The 15,471-nt window shown below is 42.1% G+C and overlaps 1 protein-coding gene and 1 long non-coding RNA gene across 4 annotated transcripts in view; one reads left to right on the plus strand and one right to left on the minus strand.

Annotated features, from left to right (window-relative positions):
* pola1 (polymerase (DNA directed), alpha 1) overlaps window positions 1-15,471 on the minus strand; it is a 382,614-nt gene that overhangs the window by 295,930 nt on the left and 71,213 nt on the right. For all 3 annotated transcript variants that reach the window (XM_069890180.1, XM_069890179.1, XM_069890181.1), the window contains exons 20-24: window positions 12,975-13,150; window positions 9,466-9,595; window positions 6,815-6,934; window positions 1,431-1,542; window positions 527-651 (exon numbers count right to left, since the gene is read on the minus strand). In XM_069890180.1, coding sequence (XP_069746281.1) covers window positions 527-651; window positions 1,431-1,542; window positions 6,815-6,934; window positions 9,466-9,595; window positions 12,975-13,150 — 663 coding nt within the window. The remainder of the gene's footprint in view (window positions 1-526; window positions 652-1,430; window positions 1,543-6,814; window positions 6,935-9,465; window positions 9,596-12,974; window positions 13,151-15,471) is intronic.
* LOC138738952 (uncharacterized) lies at window positions 1,453-8,480 on the plus strand. Its single transcript, XR_011341899.1, has 3 exons — window positions 1,453-1,582; window positions 5,194-5,472; window positions 8,274-8,480. It is a non-coding gene; the product is annotated as an uncharacterized lncRNA (long non-coding RNA).

The raw sequence follows: 15,471 nt of genomic DNA on the forward strand, positions 1-15,471 counted from the left end.
AACAGTTGCAACACACATACACTTTACAGCAGCCATGGGGAAAAAAGGTAGTGGCAGTAAAATAATGTGCGCAGTTTATTAGCGATCGTGGGAAAAAGTTAGTAAGCGATTAAACACACTCACAGGCGACTAATAACGAATGTGAGAACAAATTGCAAACACACACAAACAACCAACGTGACAGCCATGACCCTTCCCAATACGCTGGCCATCACACCTTGAAGCAACCAAGTAAAAAAAATAATAGCAGTAACAATGTAGGTGCTGTCTCGGTGCAGGAGCAGTGGAGATTTAAAAGTTAATAAGCAATAAAGCCACATTGGCAGCACCTCCTAAATGCATGACCTCAGCTGGGCCAACAGCTGAGAGCAAATCGAGAACGCCCCACCACCAGAAGCTTCCCTCAAAGATGTACATCAACCTGCTCGGATAGACATGTGATGTCTATGAATGGGCACTATAAACAAGAAGATTTTGCAGTTTACTTCCTGGTCAATCTCTTCCAAAGTTCAAACATTGATCCTACCTCCAGATCCCTCTGAGAATTTGAGGCAGCTCTTTCGACAGTGGTGAAACAGATATTGAATTCTTGAATGATTGAGGGGTACAAGCTATTGAAGTCAAGCAGCAATATAAACTTATCGTAGAAGCCTGGGAAAAAAGAAAGTTCAGATCAGTGATAAGCATCCTACTCCTTTCTGATCAGTCAGACGAATGAAGTTGAGGAACAAATCAGACAGAGGGACTGAGCACCTTGTATGCCATTATCAGGATAGAGATGAGAAACCTATATCTGATTGTAGTTGGAATTGGGAGATTCATCCAAGTGAGAAATTCAAGTAAAGGGCAGGTTAATGTTCTGCATTTGGAGCCAGCGAACGCGAGGGTGCAGAACTGGTTTCAAATCTTGTGCTGTCTGTCAGGACCCTGTCCATTCTTCCCGTGTCTGCAAAGCAGCATGGGAGTGGAAAGTTAATTGGCCGCATGGGAGTATTCAGGCAGCAGAGGCTTGTGGGCAGAAGGGATTATTTCTGTGCTGTATAGCCAAAATGTAAAATAAAACTACTTTCCTCTTTCCCCGTTCTGACAAAGGGTCACTGCTCTGAAATATTAATTGCCCGACCTGCTGCATGGTGCCAGCATTTGCAGTTTTATGATAAGTGGATAAATTCTTGACAAGCAAGGGGGGGGCAGAAGGTTACAGAGGTTACAGCTGGGGTTACAGCTAGATCCACCTTAATGTTATTGAACAGAGAAGGCTTAAGAGGCCAAGAGGCAAACTACCATACATCATTAATCTGTTCATTTGCAAATCCTTCAGCTGCATCTTAACCCAGCTTTCTGGAAAAAAAAGAGGGAAGTGGTGAAAATCAGATGCAAGAAGAAAAAGTGAGGTTGAGAAGGGGAAGTGTGGTTTTATTTCCACATACCAACTTTTGGTTCCAAAACCAAGCCACCAGAATAGGCTGCCTTTCGTCGACATTTCTTCATTCTCGTCGCATTTCCATCTCCACCATCAAAGTGCTCCTCTTCGTCGTGAACCTGAAAGTCCAAGAGTCAAACCATGTCCACGGTGCTGTCTGTGAGTATCCACTACATTTCTGTCAGTGCCTCAGAAATATCATTGTCAGCAAACAGATTCACATGTCCAAAGAGGCATTGAGGGCAGGGCTATGCAAACACAAACACAGGTTCTTCCTTGAACAACTATTGCCACTTGTGAGCAAACCGGTTTAGTTTCGGAAAGTTTGAAAAAGTCCGTTTTGGTAAACTGTGCCAGAAAAAAATCATTATCTCCTTGAAATACAAGTGCAGATCCGAGCACCGACAGACAATCAAAAAAAAATTGCATAGAAACGTAGCAAAGGGGAGGGGGGAAATTCAGGAAATTGGGCTAATTTTTTTTTTTAAATCAGTTTTTCCGACACTTTCAAAATTTTTGAAAGCTCATCAGATCTCTAATTTTACAATTCCAGTTATTTACCCTGTCCACTCAGCTGTCTCACTGTATCTAGAATTTTACTGCAGCATTGACATCCAATTGTCTTCACACGAAATTGCCCGTCAATTGAAAATAGATTAATTCAGCCAGATTTCAGTATTCAAGTGATCTGTCACTGAAAGCACACTATAGCAGAATTATACAGGCACAGAAATAAAATATATACAGCATCCAACCACCCTCTAATATTAATTGCAACTCTGATTATTTGATCATAAGCTACTTCAATTCACATTAAGCACAGAAACCACTGCCTCAGAGACTAAAAGAATCGTCCAACCCCGGCCACACACTCTTCCACCTCCTCTCGCCAGGAAAAAGATCCACAACTGTGAGATCACACACCACCAGATACAAGGACAGTTTCTTTCTTGCCTTTATCAGGCTCAAATCAATGCCAAACAATAAAATTATGCCTTTGCTCCAAATCATCTGATCTCCCTTTCGTTCTGCATTTTAATTGTTGATTCGTGAAACAACATTCACTGATCTGCTCACAGAAGGACATTCTTGATACCTGAGACGATAACCTCCTCACTGTAGCAGTCAGGAATGGACGCATTAACTTCTGTTCTTTGTGGGAATGGTTGCATTGTGATTCTGATATTGAACTGGTAAAATCCAGGAGAGTGACCTGGGGATGAATTGAAACCCACCATAATATCAAAGGCAATTAAATTGGTTTAACTTAACAAGTCCATGAGAAACAGCTTGCATATTTGCTACCCGCCACCAGGTGGGTACCAGCATCTGCTCGCAAGCCCTGAAGTAAATCTCTCAACTGTACCAAGAAAATCTGCAGATGCTGGAGAAACTCAGCAGGCCACGCCGAGTTTCAGGCCTGAGCCTCTCCAAGACGCCCTTGTCCCCTCGTCCCGTCCCACAAATATCCTCCATGGTCCCTCATCCCATGACCGCAAGAAGTGCTGCACTTGCACCGACATCTCCTCCCTCATCACCATTCGGTCCAAATAGTCCTTCCAACAAGCCACGCTTCTCCTGTAAATCTGCAGGGGACATTTACTGCATCTAGTGTTCGTGATGTGGTTTCCTCTGCATCGGACTGGACGCCGATTGAGAGATAATTTCATCAAGATTCTTCGTTATCTGCTGCGACAGCAAACGTCTCCCAGTGACCAAATATTTTAATGGAACAAACAATCGCCTCACAATGGTGACATGTTTGCATCATGGCCAAATTGAGGCCACCTGCAAAATGGAGGAACACCTTGTATTCCATCTCCGCACTCTCCAGCCAGACAGCATCAATATCAACCTCCAATTTCCAGTCACCTCAGGACTATTTCTCTCATCCTTGTCTCCCTTCCTCCAGCTCCCCCCTTCTCTTTGTCCTCTCCCATAATTTCTTAGTCACATTCTCTTCTACCCTCTCGCCTGTACCCACTCATTACCTGTTACCTATGCTCCTCCCCCTTCCCCCATCTCCTCTTTATTCAGACACCTGTCTGATTATCCACATTTCTGACAAAGGCCTTGCCCGAAATATTAATTGTCCTTCACTTCCTGTGGATGCTGCATGACCTGCTGAGTTTCTTCAGCATTTGTGGATTGCACTGACCTTTGTCGTTTGCAGGCTTCCTTGTCTAACTGATTGGAGTAAGGACTTCAGAATGCTTGCACAGAAGCTTGCTTTCACACAAGATTCTTTTCTGTCTGACAGCTGCATCAAATAGGAGCCAGATCCAGCAACACAATCCTGTTCATACACAAGATATTGTGGCCCCTCGCTCCACCACAACCTAGCTCTTCATGGCTTCTATATCCTTCACCCCCACCATTATCATTAAACCCAAGAATTAGTCCAATCATGCCAATCCCATTATACTGTAGGAACAGAGTAATAGCTCAGCTACTGGCCTTTTTATGCCTGCACCACAATTTATTAAGATCATAGTTTACCTCTCATCTCCAAGGCTATTTTCCACCATTCATCCAATGTCCAAAAAGATAACGATCTGTCTTGCATATATCCAATTACAGTCATACAGCATAGAAACAGTCCCCTTGGCCTGACAGATCTGTGCAAATCGACATGTCCGTGAATGCTGATCCCGTGTGCTCACATTTGGCCTCGATCCTTCTTTTCCTTTCCAATCCATATACCTGCCAATCACTATGGCTTCACAACCCCATTTTGATAGAGAATTCTGAAGTTATTACCCAACGTGCGAACAAATCCCTTCTCATCCCTGTTCCAAATGCCATTGCCTCACTTTGAAAGATGGTTCTCGATGTCAAAGCCAAGGCAAACATCAACCCTGGATCTACCCTGTCAGCTGAATGGTCATTCCTTCTCAAGCCTGAAAACAGCCCATTAATTCTTTTGTTTGTTTTATGCCCATTAACCAATCCTCAATTCATAGCTGTACATTACCTCAAAAAACATACGCTTTTAATCCCTTTCATGGCATTCTGAAATCCAAATTCATTGCACCAACTGATTTACCCTCATCTCTGTTGGCTGTTAATATCTCAAAAATATTAAACAAATTTTTCAAACACTATTTCCCTTCCATAAATGACCCAACTTTGCCCAACCCTTTTATTGCAACTGCTACCACTTCCCCATTTGTAGATTCCATTTTTTTTCCCCCGTTACTAAAGTCTGTCTAACTGGTGTCCTTTCTCACCATGTGGGGCAGCGCCGTTAGTGTAGTTGTTAGCGCAATGATGTAACAGCGCCAGAAACCAGGGGTCGAATCGTGCACTATCTGCAAAGAGTTTGTACGTTCTTCCCGTGTCTGCATAGGGTTTCTTCTGGGGGGGGGGGGGGGGCTTCGGCTACCTCCCACCGTTCAAATCGCAAGGGGGGTTATGTCAATTAGATGTAACTGGAAACTGGACGGCATGGGCTCCTGGGCTGAAATGGCCTATTGTCTAAAGTTTTTAAAAATCTCAATTTTTAAAACAGTAGAGTTAGTTACTCCAACTGTCTTGTTGGTGAACCAGTCCTGTACTTTAATATTTTAGAAGGTACATTCATTGTCATCTCCTTCTGAAACTGAAAATTAAGACTCTGGAAGATTTATCACTTTTCAGTCCCATTAATTTCTCCAGTGTTAAATTTCTTCACACTCATCTTGCGGTTTTCCACGATTTGCCGATTTTCTCTTTTTTTCTTTTCAGAGACAAAATACGTTTAATTTCTCTGCCTTTTCTTTCTTTTCCAGTAGTTCCTCAGTTCGCTGTTCCAGGTCCATTCATCTTCTTGGAACTTGGAATCGAGGAGGTTTGCTGCGCACAATTCCTCAAATAATAAAGCTAGAAATGCCCCCGTGCAGGAACAATATAATTGATGTGCAAATTCAAAGCAGAGCAAGTCTCAGACTACCACTGACATTCAAAGGTATTAAACATAGAATCCCTTGCCAGCAACAACAATAATCAGGAATTTCATGAGCCAATCACATAAACAACGTGCTGTCTTCAAACCGATTACTAGGTGACAGGTGAGTCATTTTCCCATCCATAATATATTTACAATAGAATGTGCTCGACACACCAGTGTGGCTGAAAGATCACTCATGAAGCTCGGTTACCTACCACCAGAGATGGTGTGCGCACCATTTACACAATGCCATCAACAATACACCAAGGATTCCACAACAGGATTTGCAGCCTCAACACACAGGCCAGGAAGCAGCAGCATGGAAACAATGGGACCAAGTTGGTGGACGTCACAAAATTAGCGGGCATGGTGGATTGTCTGGGCAATTGCCAGAGGTTACAGAGGGCCATTGATAGGATACAGAGCTGGTCTGAGAAGTGGCACATGGAGTTTAATCTGGAAAAGTGCAAAGTGTTTCATTTTGGTAGGTTAAATTTGAAGGCAGAATACGATGTTAATGGGAGGACTCTGAGCAGTGTGGATCAACTGAGAGACCTTGGGGGTCTGTGTCCATGAGACATTCAAAGCTGCTGCACCAGTCGATAGTTTTGTTAAGAGGACAAATGGTGTGTTGACCATTAATCATGGGATTGAGTTCAAGAGCTGTAAGGTAACGTTACAGCTGCAGAAGGCCTTGGACCCCACTTGGAATACTGCATCACCTCAGGACAGGAAGAGTGTGAATGCTGTAGATGGGGTGCAAGAATGTTGCCTGGATTGGAGAGCATGCCTAATGAGGATAGTCTGAGTGAACTTGGATCCATTCTCCTTGATGCGATGGAGGATGAGGAGAGACCTGATGGAGGTGTTGAAGATGATCAGAGGAATTGATTGCGTGGATGGCAAGTGGCTTTTTCCCTGGGCTGAAATAGCCAACGTGAGAGGCCATATATAAAAGTGCTTGTGTGTAAGCACAGGGGAATGCAAGATTTTTTTTTAATTCGGAGAATGGTGGGTGCATGGAATGTTGGCGGCGGCAGGTATAAAGGACCTTTTAAGGAACTGTTAGATAGGTACAAAGAACTGAGAAAATAGAGGGCTATAGAATTTTGAGGCAGCTCTTAGATAAAGTTATTAGGGTGGCACAACATTGAGGGCCAAAGGGCCTGAACCGTGCTGCAGATCGCTAGGTTGTACACAATACCCCTCCAAGTCACATCCTATCCTAACTTGGCAATACATCACTGTTCCTGAAACTCAGCAATTCAAAGCATCAGTCTTCGAAAGACCAATTGGGCAATAAATACTGACCTCACCAGCCTTTGGAAAAAAAAAATGGAAGCATTCACTAAAATTATGGAATGGCATTTCAAGGCACCAAATCCTTTCTGGCACACCCCAACAGCCACACCAAGATGACACCATACAGTGAGAATATTGGATGCAACTGCTGGAGTACTCACATGATCCTGCACATGCTTCTTGAAAGTCGGCTTGTCAGGTACAATGTAGTTCTTTTCATGGAATGCATGTAGCAGCAAATATTCATTTCTCTCTGAGCGGCCCCCCATCAGTGTTCGTGACTAAAAGAAATAAATGAGCATCTTTTATCAGCGAGAGAAGTCCTGCACATCTCCTCCATTTGTCATCAATGCAACACAAGAAAGTGCTGGAGAAACACAGCAGGCCACACAGCATCCACAGGAAGCAAAGCCAATATTTCGCGCCTGATCCTTTTATCAAGCCGTGAGCAAAAGGCAGGCAGGTGCTGGAAGAAAAAAATGTCAGGAGTGAGGGGAGATGGGGCAGGGAAAGGAGCACAGGCTGACAGGAAAAAAGTAATTGGTGGAAGGGCAGAAGAGGAAAAAAAGCAGACAAGTGATAGGGGAGATCTCTGAATGGAGAGGGAAGGGGGGTGGGGGGAGAGGGAGAGAGAGAGAGAGAGAGAGAGAGAGAGAAAGAGAGAGAGAGAGAGAGAGAGAGAGAGAGAGGAGAGAGGGGGAGAGAGAGGAGAAAAAGTTTGGCGAATGTCCAGACAGAATATTACTTTAAATATTCTTTAACGGATCATCGTTAGCATTCATAGAGTTACAGCGTTGTCATCAATGATTTTCATTATTTATTGGTGATATTAAAAATCCTTCTCGTATCTCATTTCTCATCAAGATTTGGTAACATCCTCACAAATTACAGACAACATCACCTTTGCCTATTTATAATACTGGATAAATGTATGATAAATCAATAAATATTTTATGCCTCTCACAGGAATTTCTGCCAGCTCAAGAATTTTCCCCGTTCCTCATTCTGACCTCTGAAAGCGTGTCCCTTTCTTCATATTCATATCACTTCAATTTATCTTTTTTTAAATTTAATTTAGGGATACAAAAGGGTCACAAGCCCTTCCAGCCTATGAACTGGCCCTGCCCAAATTCATCCATGTAACCAATCAAACTTGGGCCCTATACGTCTTTGAAATGTGGGAAGAAATCCATGTAGCTACAGAGAGAATGCACAAAGTCTTTACAGACAACTGGGGATTTGAACTCACGTCACTGGCGCTGTAATAGGTTCGCACTAACTGCTGCACTAACCAGGATTCCTTATTGCGCAACTTAAATTTTGCAGTCTGCATTGTCAATCACACTGCATCTACCTTTTGGGTAACTGGCTTCCTCCAGAATCATCCTCACTGTGTCCTGGCCAGTTTTACTTTCTCTGATCTGTCTTTAACAGTGAATAGGACTTTACCCTCTTGATGTCTCTTGCTCTCCCCATCTCAGCTCTGTCTCCATGCCATGACTCTGTCCATGTGTCCCGTCATCACCCTGCACCACCGCACACCCCCCTCCACCCCACGCCCCCACCCCACCAACTCCTTTTAATCTCCAGTAAGCTGCTTTCGGTTTTCCATCTCTTTAGGAGGTGGGTGGATTGTCGGAGGTCAAAATTGGCAACCAAGGTGAGCAGAGGCATCCACGTCCACTTGGGAAAACGGACAAGACCCTTACCAAAGGAACTGCTCACACAAACCAGCCAAAACACTTATATGTACAAAACAATATATTTATTTATTTGCAATGATAAAATACTTGTCCTGAATATGTACTGTTTGTCTATAGGTGTGTTATGTCTGATTGTGAGTCTGCGTGTTTTGCACTGAGGACTCGAGAATGCTGTTTCGTCAGGTTGTACTCATACAATCAAATGACAATAAACTTGACTGGCGCAACACACAGTTGAATTAATAAAACCAGGGAAATATCAGTGGGATAAAATTAAATGATTATTTTGGAAAGCAAGGTGCTCAAATTTGCAGAAGATAGAAGAAACAGACAGAATACATCAAAAGCAGAAATCCTGCAGTTGCAATGAGTCAATAAATATTGACTATGCATTTTGTCATGGCAAATGCAGACATAAAAATCCACTTTTACAATCAAGATCCAAATAGATTGGAAATGCGCACATTAAAAACAAGCAAGCATAAATAGCTTTTGCTGGGTTTCACAAAACTAACAAAACATGATTTTTAAAAGTTGATTAACAGGGATTTTTTAATGCTGGCTTGTTGAATTAAAGATCAATGTGATCAGGCAATAAAATCAATGGATTTCAGATCAAGGAGCATTTTGATAACAGTGTGTTAGTGTGAAACGAGAGAGGGTCTGAGTTTTGATTCACTCGAAACTCAAACACCACATGAAGAGTAGGGCCGTTTTGCACCAAACTTTCAATCACTCTGGCTGCACGTTATGTGTGCAAGAGCAAATTCTTTCAGCTGTACAGGAAAACTGCTGCAAAATTTCATCGGCAAAGTTAAATATACACGTACTCGATTTATGGTGCACAGGTTAGAAGTGAAATATATTGATCATCTTACAGTCTCTAATGATGAGAAACTGAAGCTTAGATACATTTGAAAGAAATTTGCAACAACAAGAAATCTTTACTATGGGCACTGTTGATACCGAATTATTTTGATAATGGCTTTGATATTTCAACTTGAAACAATTAAATACTGACTTTTAGAACTAAAACTCTAGATAGATTGACAACATCAACAGGAGTTTTGGAATGAATTGAATGTCATAATTCATGAAAATTACATTACCATGACATTTCCAGCAATGCTGGTTATTTGCAGAGCTAAAGGAAGCACATTGAGTTCACACATAACTTGCAGGATGTATTTTGCATCCATCCAGGTATTCTCAACTAGGTGCAGGAGTTGTCGAGAGTTGCTAGTGGAACAGGGGGAATAAAAAAAAATTAAAACCATCACAATATACAGCCGTAAATAGATACAAATTTGTTTCCTGCAACAGTTTCAGCACAAGTTCCTGCCTTACACAGCTCCAGTGATCCACTTTGATTCCCTGTCTGTCTGCAATTTGCCTGCTCTCCCTGTGACTGCATGGGTTCCCCCCACCCCACCCCACCCACCAGAGAAATCCAGATTCAGTTCATATTATAAAGATGTAGAGGCCTGTGGGTGTGTCACCTTCTGCAAATTGATACCTGTGTGCTTGAATCTGGAGGGAGTTGTTGAGAATATGGGGAGAGAATACAGTTGGTGGCTCTGACATCCACCATCATGAAGTGCTTCGAAAGGCTGGTCGCGGCTGACGTTAACTCCAGCCTGGCTGCCACCCTTGACCCACTTCAATTTGCACATCCGCCACAACAAGCCACGACAGATGTCATCGCCTTGACTCGACACTCAGCCTTGGAACACCTGAACAAGGACACCCTGTATTTGACAACTCTTCATTGAAGATAACTCTGACATCAACACAATAGTACCAGAAAAGTCATCCCAAACTTTGGCCTCAGTACCCCTCTCTACAATCCGATCAATAACTTGGTGAGAGCACCACCTCCGTGATCACCTTCTGATCAGCGAAGCAGCATACTCCCAGCTCCCTGTTGAACATCACTTCCACTTCTAACCATGTGGCTAAACACAGCTCCAACATCTCCATAGATGACACCACTGTCATGGGATGCATCACCAATGATAACAGGTCGGAGTATAAAAGGGAGTTTTGGTGGCTTGGTGCCAGGTCAACCACCTCTCCTTCATCAGCAGCAAGAGCAAGGAGCCAGTGTTTGGCTTTTGGAAGTGAAGTGAACTCGGTCATTGGTGAGCAACAAGGGCGATGAGTTGGAGACCTGACAGAGGTTCAAGCTCCTCAGGTTCAACATCTACAGTGGCCTGACTTCTACCATCCACGCTGATGCAAAGGCCAGGTCCACCAACGCCTGGACTTTCTCAAAAGCTTGAGGAAATTTGGCATGCCGCCTGCTTCCTTTGCCAACCTCTGCAGAGGCACCAGTGAAAGCATCCCATCAGGGTGCATCGCTGTGTGGAATGGGAAACTACTCCAGCCAACACCTCGGGAAACTGCAGAGGACTGTGACCATGTCTCAGGGCAACTCACAAACATTACTAGTTTCCAACAACTCCATCTATTTTCTCTGGTCGCCTTGGAAAAGTGCCAACGTTTTAAAGGACTCGTCCTACCATGGCCACATTCTCGGTAACTTTGCACATCAACACTGTGTTGTCCAATGCATGCTGCACTGAAAATCACATGTCCAGGTGAACTATTCACATTCATTCACAAGTTAAACATCACACACCACCGGATTCAACGATAGTTTCTTTCCTGCCATTATCAGACACCCCAAATGAACCTATTGAGGGTGGTAAGGGATTTATATCTGAGATGTATACTTTACTACAGAAATAAAATGCTTAAGTCGGATATACATAAATCTAGATTAAAATAGGAGAAAGTTTTAGGTATATGTACTTCTCAGGATGATTGGATGAATCTATGTGAGGATAGTATGACTAAAATTGTAAATGTAAGGTATCGATTGGTTCATTATAATTTTATTCATCAATTATATTTAACTCTGGAAAATTTAAGGAAATATAATTTTATTTCTTTGGATTTATGTTTTAGGTATCATAAGTACGTAGGTTATTTTTTACATTCTACTTGGTCATGCGAAACATTGAAATCTTTTTGGAATAAATGAGGAATTTTTAGAAGTTATTTAGATCCTTTAGTATTTTTGTTGGGTATTATTAAGAGGATTAATTTAGAATTAAAATTAAATAGATTTCAAAAAGCTTTTTTGAGATTGGCATTAGCAGTGGCTAGAAAAATATTTGGCAATTACTTATAAAAATGAGACTGATTTGAGTATTCAAAGACGGCATATGGAGTTAAGGTCTTGTATTCCATTGGAAAAGATAATATATAATTTACGAGATAATTATCTTTTTTATCGTAAAACTTAGACCCTGTATTTGAATTATATGGGGTTGAATTATTAAATCTCCTTGCCGCACAGTAGTGTGTTGCTCCAAACCATGGTAATTAACTGATGAATTTTGATGTTATCTGATGTCCTCTTTCTTTTTTTCCTTTGAGGTAGGTTCGAGGGTGGTGGGTTGGGATGGGTGGGGGATAAGTTTTACTCATTAATTGTATGTTTTAACATATGCGTCATGATTCAATAAATAAAATTTTCAGGAAAAAAATGTTTCGGGTCACTGAAACCCTCTGGCTTATCACGATTTGATCAGTTATCCAACTCAAATGAACTTCGCCGAAATGGATAAAACGAATTGTGGACGGGAATAATAAATAAGATTCATTTCACATAGAAACATAGAAGATAGGAGCAGGAGTAGGTCATTCGACCCTTCGAGCCTGCTCCGCCATTCAACAAGATCATGGCTGATCTTAAAGTTCAGTACCCCGTCCCCGCCTTCTCTCCGTAACCTTTAATACTCTTATACTGAAGAAATATATCTAATTCCCTCTTAAATAGATTTAATGAACCTGCCTCCACTGCCACAAAATTCCACAGATTCACCACCCTCTGGGTCAAGAAATTCCTCCTCATCTCGGTCCTTAATGTTTTGTCTATTATCCTCAAACCATGGCCCCGGGTTCTGGATTTTCCCATCCTTGGAAACATCCCATCTGCATCCATTCTGTCCAGTCCTGCCAGAATTTTATAGGTCTCTATGAGATCCCCTCTCAATCTTCTAAACTCCAGGGAGTACAATCCCAATTTGCGCAATCTTTCCTCATAAGTTATTCCTGCCATTCCAGGTATCAGCCTGGTGAATCGCCTCTGCTCTCCCTCCATTGCAAGAACATCCTTCCTTAGATCAGGTGACCAAAACTGCACACAATCCTCCAGGTGGGGTCTCACCAAGGCCCTGTACAGTTGCAGTAAGGTATCCTTGTTCCTATACTCACTCGATGTCATCATCAGGAGCTCCACATCGAATGATAAAATATTTTTCCACCTTCAGAGCTACAAGTGCAGGCCACCTGTCTCATTAGAGGCAGAAGGACCATCAAGTGCCTGCAGACAAGTTTATATGAAGTCTCTTTCTCACCAGGATCACAACTGGATAAAGGATGTTTTCCACAGCATGCCAGATGAGTTCAACTCTGATCAAAGGTCAGAGCTGAGTACCCTCCCCCTTCGGTTCCCCACTCAATTACCTTGGGATTCGTTGAACAATAGGTCAAAACTTTGACTTATAAACAGAACAAAAAACTTAGCAAACATTTCAGCATTCCTTACCTGTAAAAATTCCGAATACTTTCGGCTGGAATGACGTCCCTTGTTGCTTTGAGAATCTGATGGACCAGTTCAGTTAGACTGTAGCTCTTACATCGAATCAATTCTTTTGCCGAAATTTCAACATCACAGATCAGCCGCCCACAAGCTGCATTCTTCTCTGCAAACCTTCCACGGCCCTTCGATAAAACAGTGACGACACAATGAATCACTAAGTGAAAAGCAAGCTCTGTCGAAGGGGAAGCCTGGGTGCCAAGAGCTCATGGATATGTAGCTCAGTACCTGTCAGCTGCATTCAACCAGCCACAGCACTGACAGACCTCAACCTGAATGCAGGCAAGGGAGCAATCTCACTTGGCTCAGTACTTTCAGCATGCATCACATTCCCATTTCAGAGATGATTTTTTTTTTAAAATTACCCATCTCTCCAATTGAGCACTGACAGAGACTTAATTTTGCTGCAATTATATATTGATTTTGAATGGAGCTATGTGTTCATGGGCCTTGTTGCAGCAGAAGATTGCAAAATTCCTTTGGCCTTGGGCAGGATGTTTATTCCCTTGGATGCAGAAATGGAGAGAAGAGGGGGAGCCAAAGTGAACACCTGACCATTATTCATTGTTCCTTTTCTTTTTATCTCTTGTTTTAGTTTTTCAAGAATTTATTTTGAATATGGTTGGTTGGGTCAAAGAGTCATGTAATATTGACTGGGTGAATGATAAATGTCTTGTTGAAAGGAAGGGGGAAAGAACTTAAGAGAGAAGGTCTGGGATGATGGATGAAACAATTACATTTCTAAGTTTCAATGTCAATGTTTTAAATGGGTGGTTAAGAGGAAGAGAGTCTTGGCACAATTTAAAAAATGCACGTGGATGTGGCTTTTTTTTAAAAAATGACCGATCTCACAAGTCAGGAATATCAAAAACAAAAAAAAGGTTGGATGGGATATGTGAGAGCATCCTCCTTTAATTCCATGGCTAGGGGATTAGCTATCTTACTAGGAAAAAATGTTCCAGTGAAGGTGGAAGCCACAGTCATAGACCCAGTGGGAAATTTTGTAATATACTGTCAATTATACTCAGAATCTTGGACACAAATAAATATGTATGCCCCCAGTTTTGAAGATGAAAAATTAGTACAAACCTTTTTTAAAATTTGGCAGAAGGGCAGGAAAACAACTTGATTGGAGAAGATTTTAATTCTTGCTTGGACAAGCCAGTGTAGAAAGTAACGAGGGCCAAACCAGCAAAAACAACCCAGGAGCTAAATTAGGTGGATGCCTGGCGGCGATGCCATCCAAGAGAGAGAGATTACTACTTCTACTTGAAACATCACAACCCCTACACCAGGATTGATTTGTTTGTGGCTTCATCCCAGTTAGAGGTTGCTTGGGTATCTTCTTGGTTTATGTTATGTTTGGGTTATTTTCATGACCTGTTTGTAACCATTGTTATTTTGTTGTGTTTTATTTTCTTTTTTGTAATTAGCATGTGCATGTTTATTTATTGTTTTGGGGTGGGGGGGTGAGGGAAAAATAAAAACAAAATAGTGCATTATACTCTGAAAGGGAATGAATGCTCCCTTGTGGTGTTTGAAATGCACGAGTCTGTAAAATCAAAAACATTCAAAACAAAGGAAGAATGTAACATCATAAAAAGCAATTAATACACAAAAATACGAGAGAAACTCAGCAGGTCCCAGCAAGTACATGGTTGTAGTGCTTAAGAGCAGCAGGGTGTGCAGATGGGGAGCAGTGAGAGACTCTCACAGAACTCCCTTCAAAGAGAGAAGGGGAACTTCTTCAGGGTGTGCATTCCTTGAAGAGAGTTTGCAGAGCTGCTGCTCAATGGAGTGAAACACAAAAGTCTGCAGACACTGTGATTGTAGTTGATACACAAAATTGCTGGAGAAACTCAGCAGGTTCTCAAGCTCTACGACCACGCACTTACAGCATGCCTCTCCCGAAGATGTTGTCATCTCTTCGAAGATGGTTCCGTGAGGATCTTTCTCACTTCTCCTGCACTCCTTGCTGCTCTCAAGCTCTACGATGATGCACACAGTGGGACCTGCTGAGTTTCTCTCACAATTTTGTGTTTTAATTACAATCACCTCATCTGCAGACTTCCTTGTTTCACATCATTAAAAGCAATATTCACCGAGGAGAAGGATATTGGGATATGTGAGATAAAAAAAGCAAATTGGGTAAATATGGAGAATATAGTGATTACGAAAGATGTAGTGTTAGGGCTTTTGAGGAATATAAAGGTGGATTAAGTCTCCGGGACCAGACGGGATCTTCCCCAGGACATTGAGAGAAGTAAAGGAGGAAATAGCAGAGGCTCTGACGGTAATTTTCCAAATGTCATTAGAGATGGGGATAGTGCCAGAGGATTGGCATATTGCGCATGTGGTTCCGTTATTTAAAAAGGGTTCAAGGAGGAAGCCTGGCAATTATCGGCCTGTAAGTTTGACGTCTGTGGTAGGTAAATTAATGGAGAAA

The sequence above is a fragment of the Narcine bancroftii genome, chromosome 7, assembly GCF_036971445.1.
Source record: "Narcine bancroftii isolate sNarBan1 chromosome 7, sNarBan1.hap1, whole genome shotgun sequence".
Classification (NCBI taxonomy): domain Eukaryota; kingdom Metazoa; phylum Chordata; class Chondrichthyes; order Torpediniformes; family Narcinidae; genus Narcine; species Narcine bancroftii.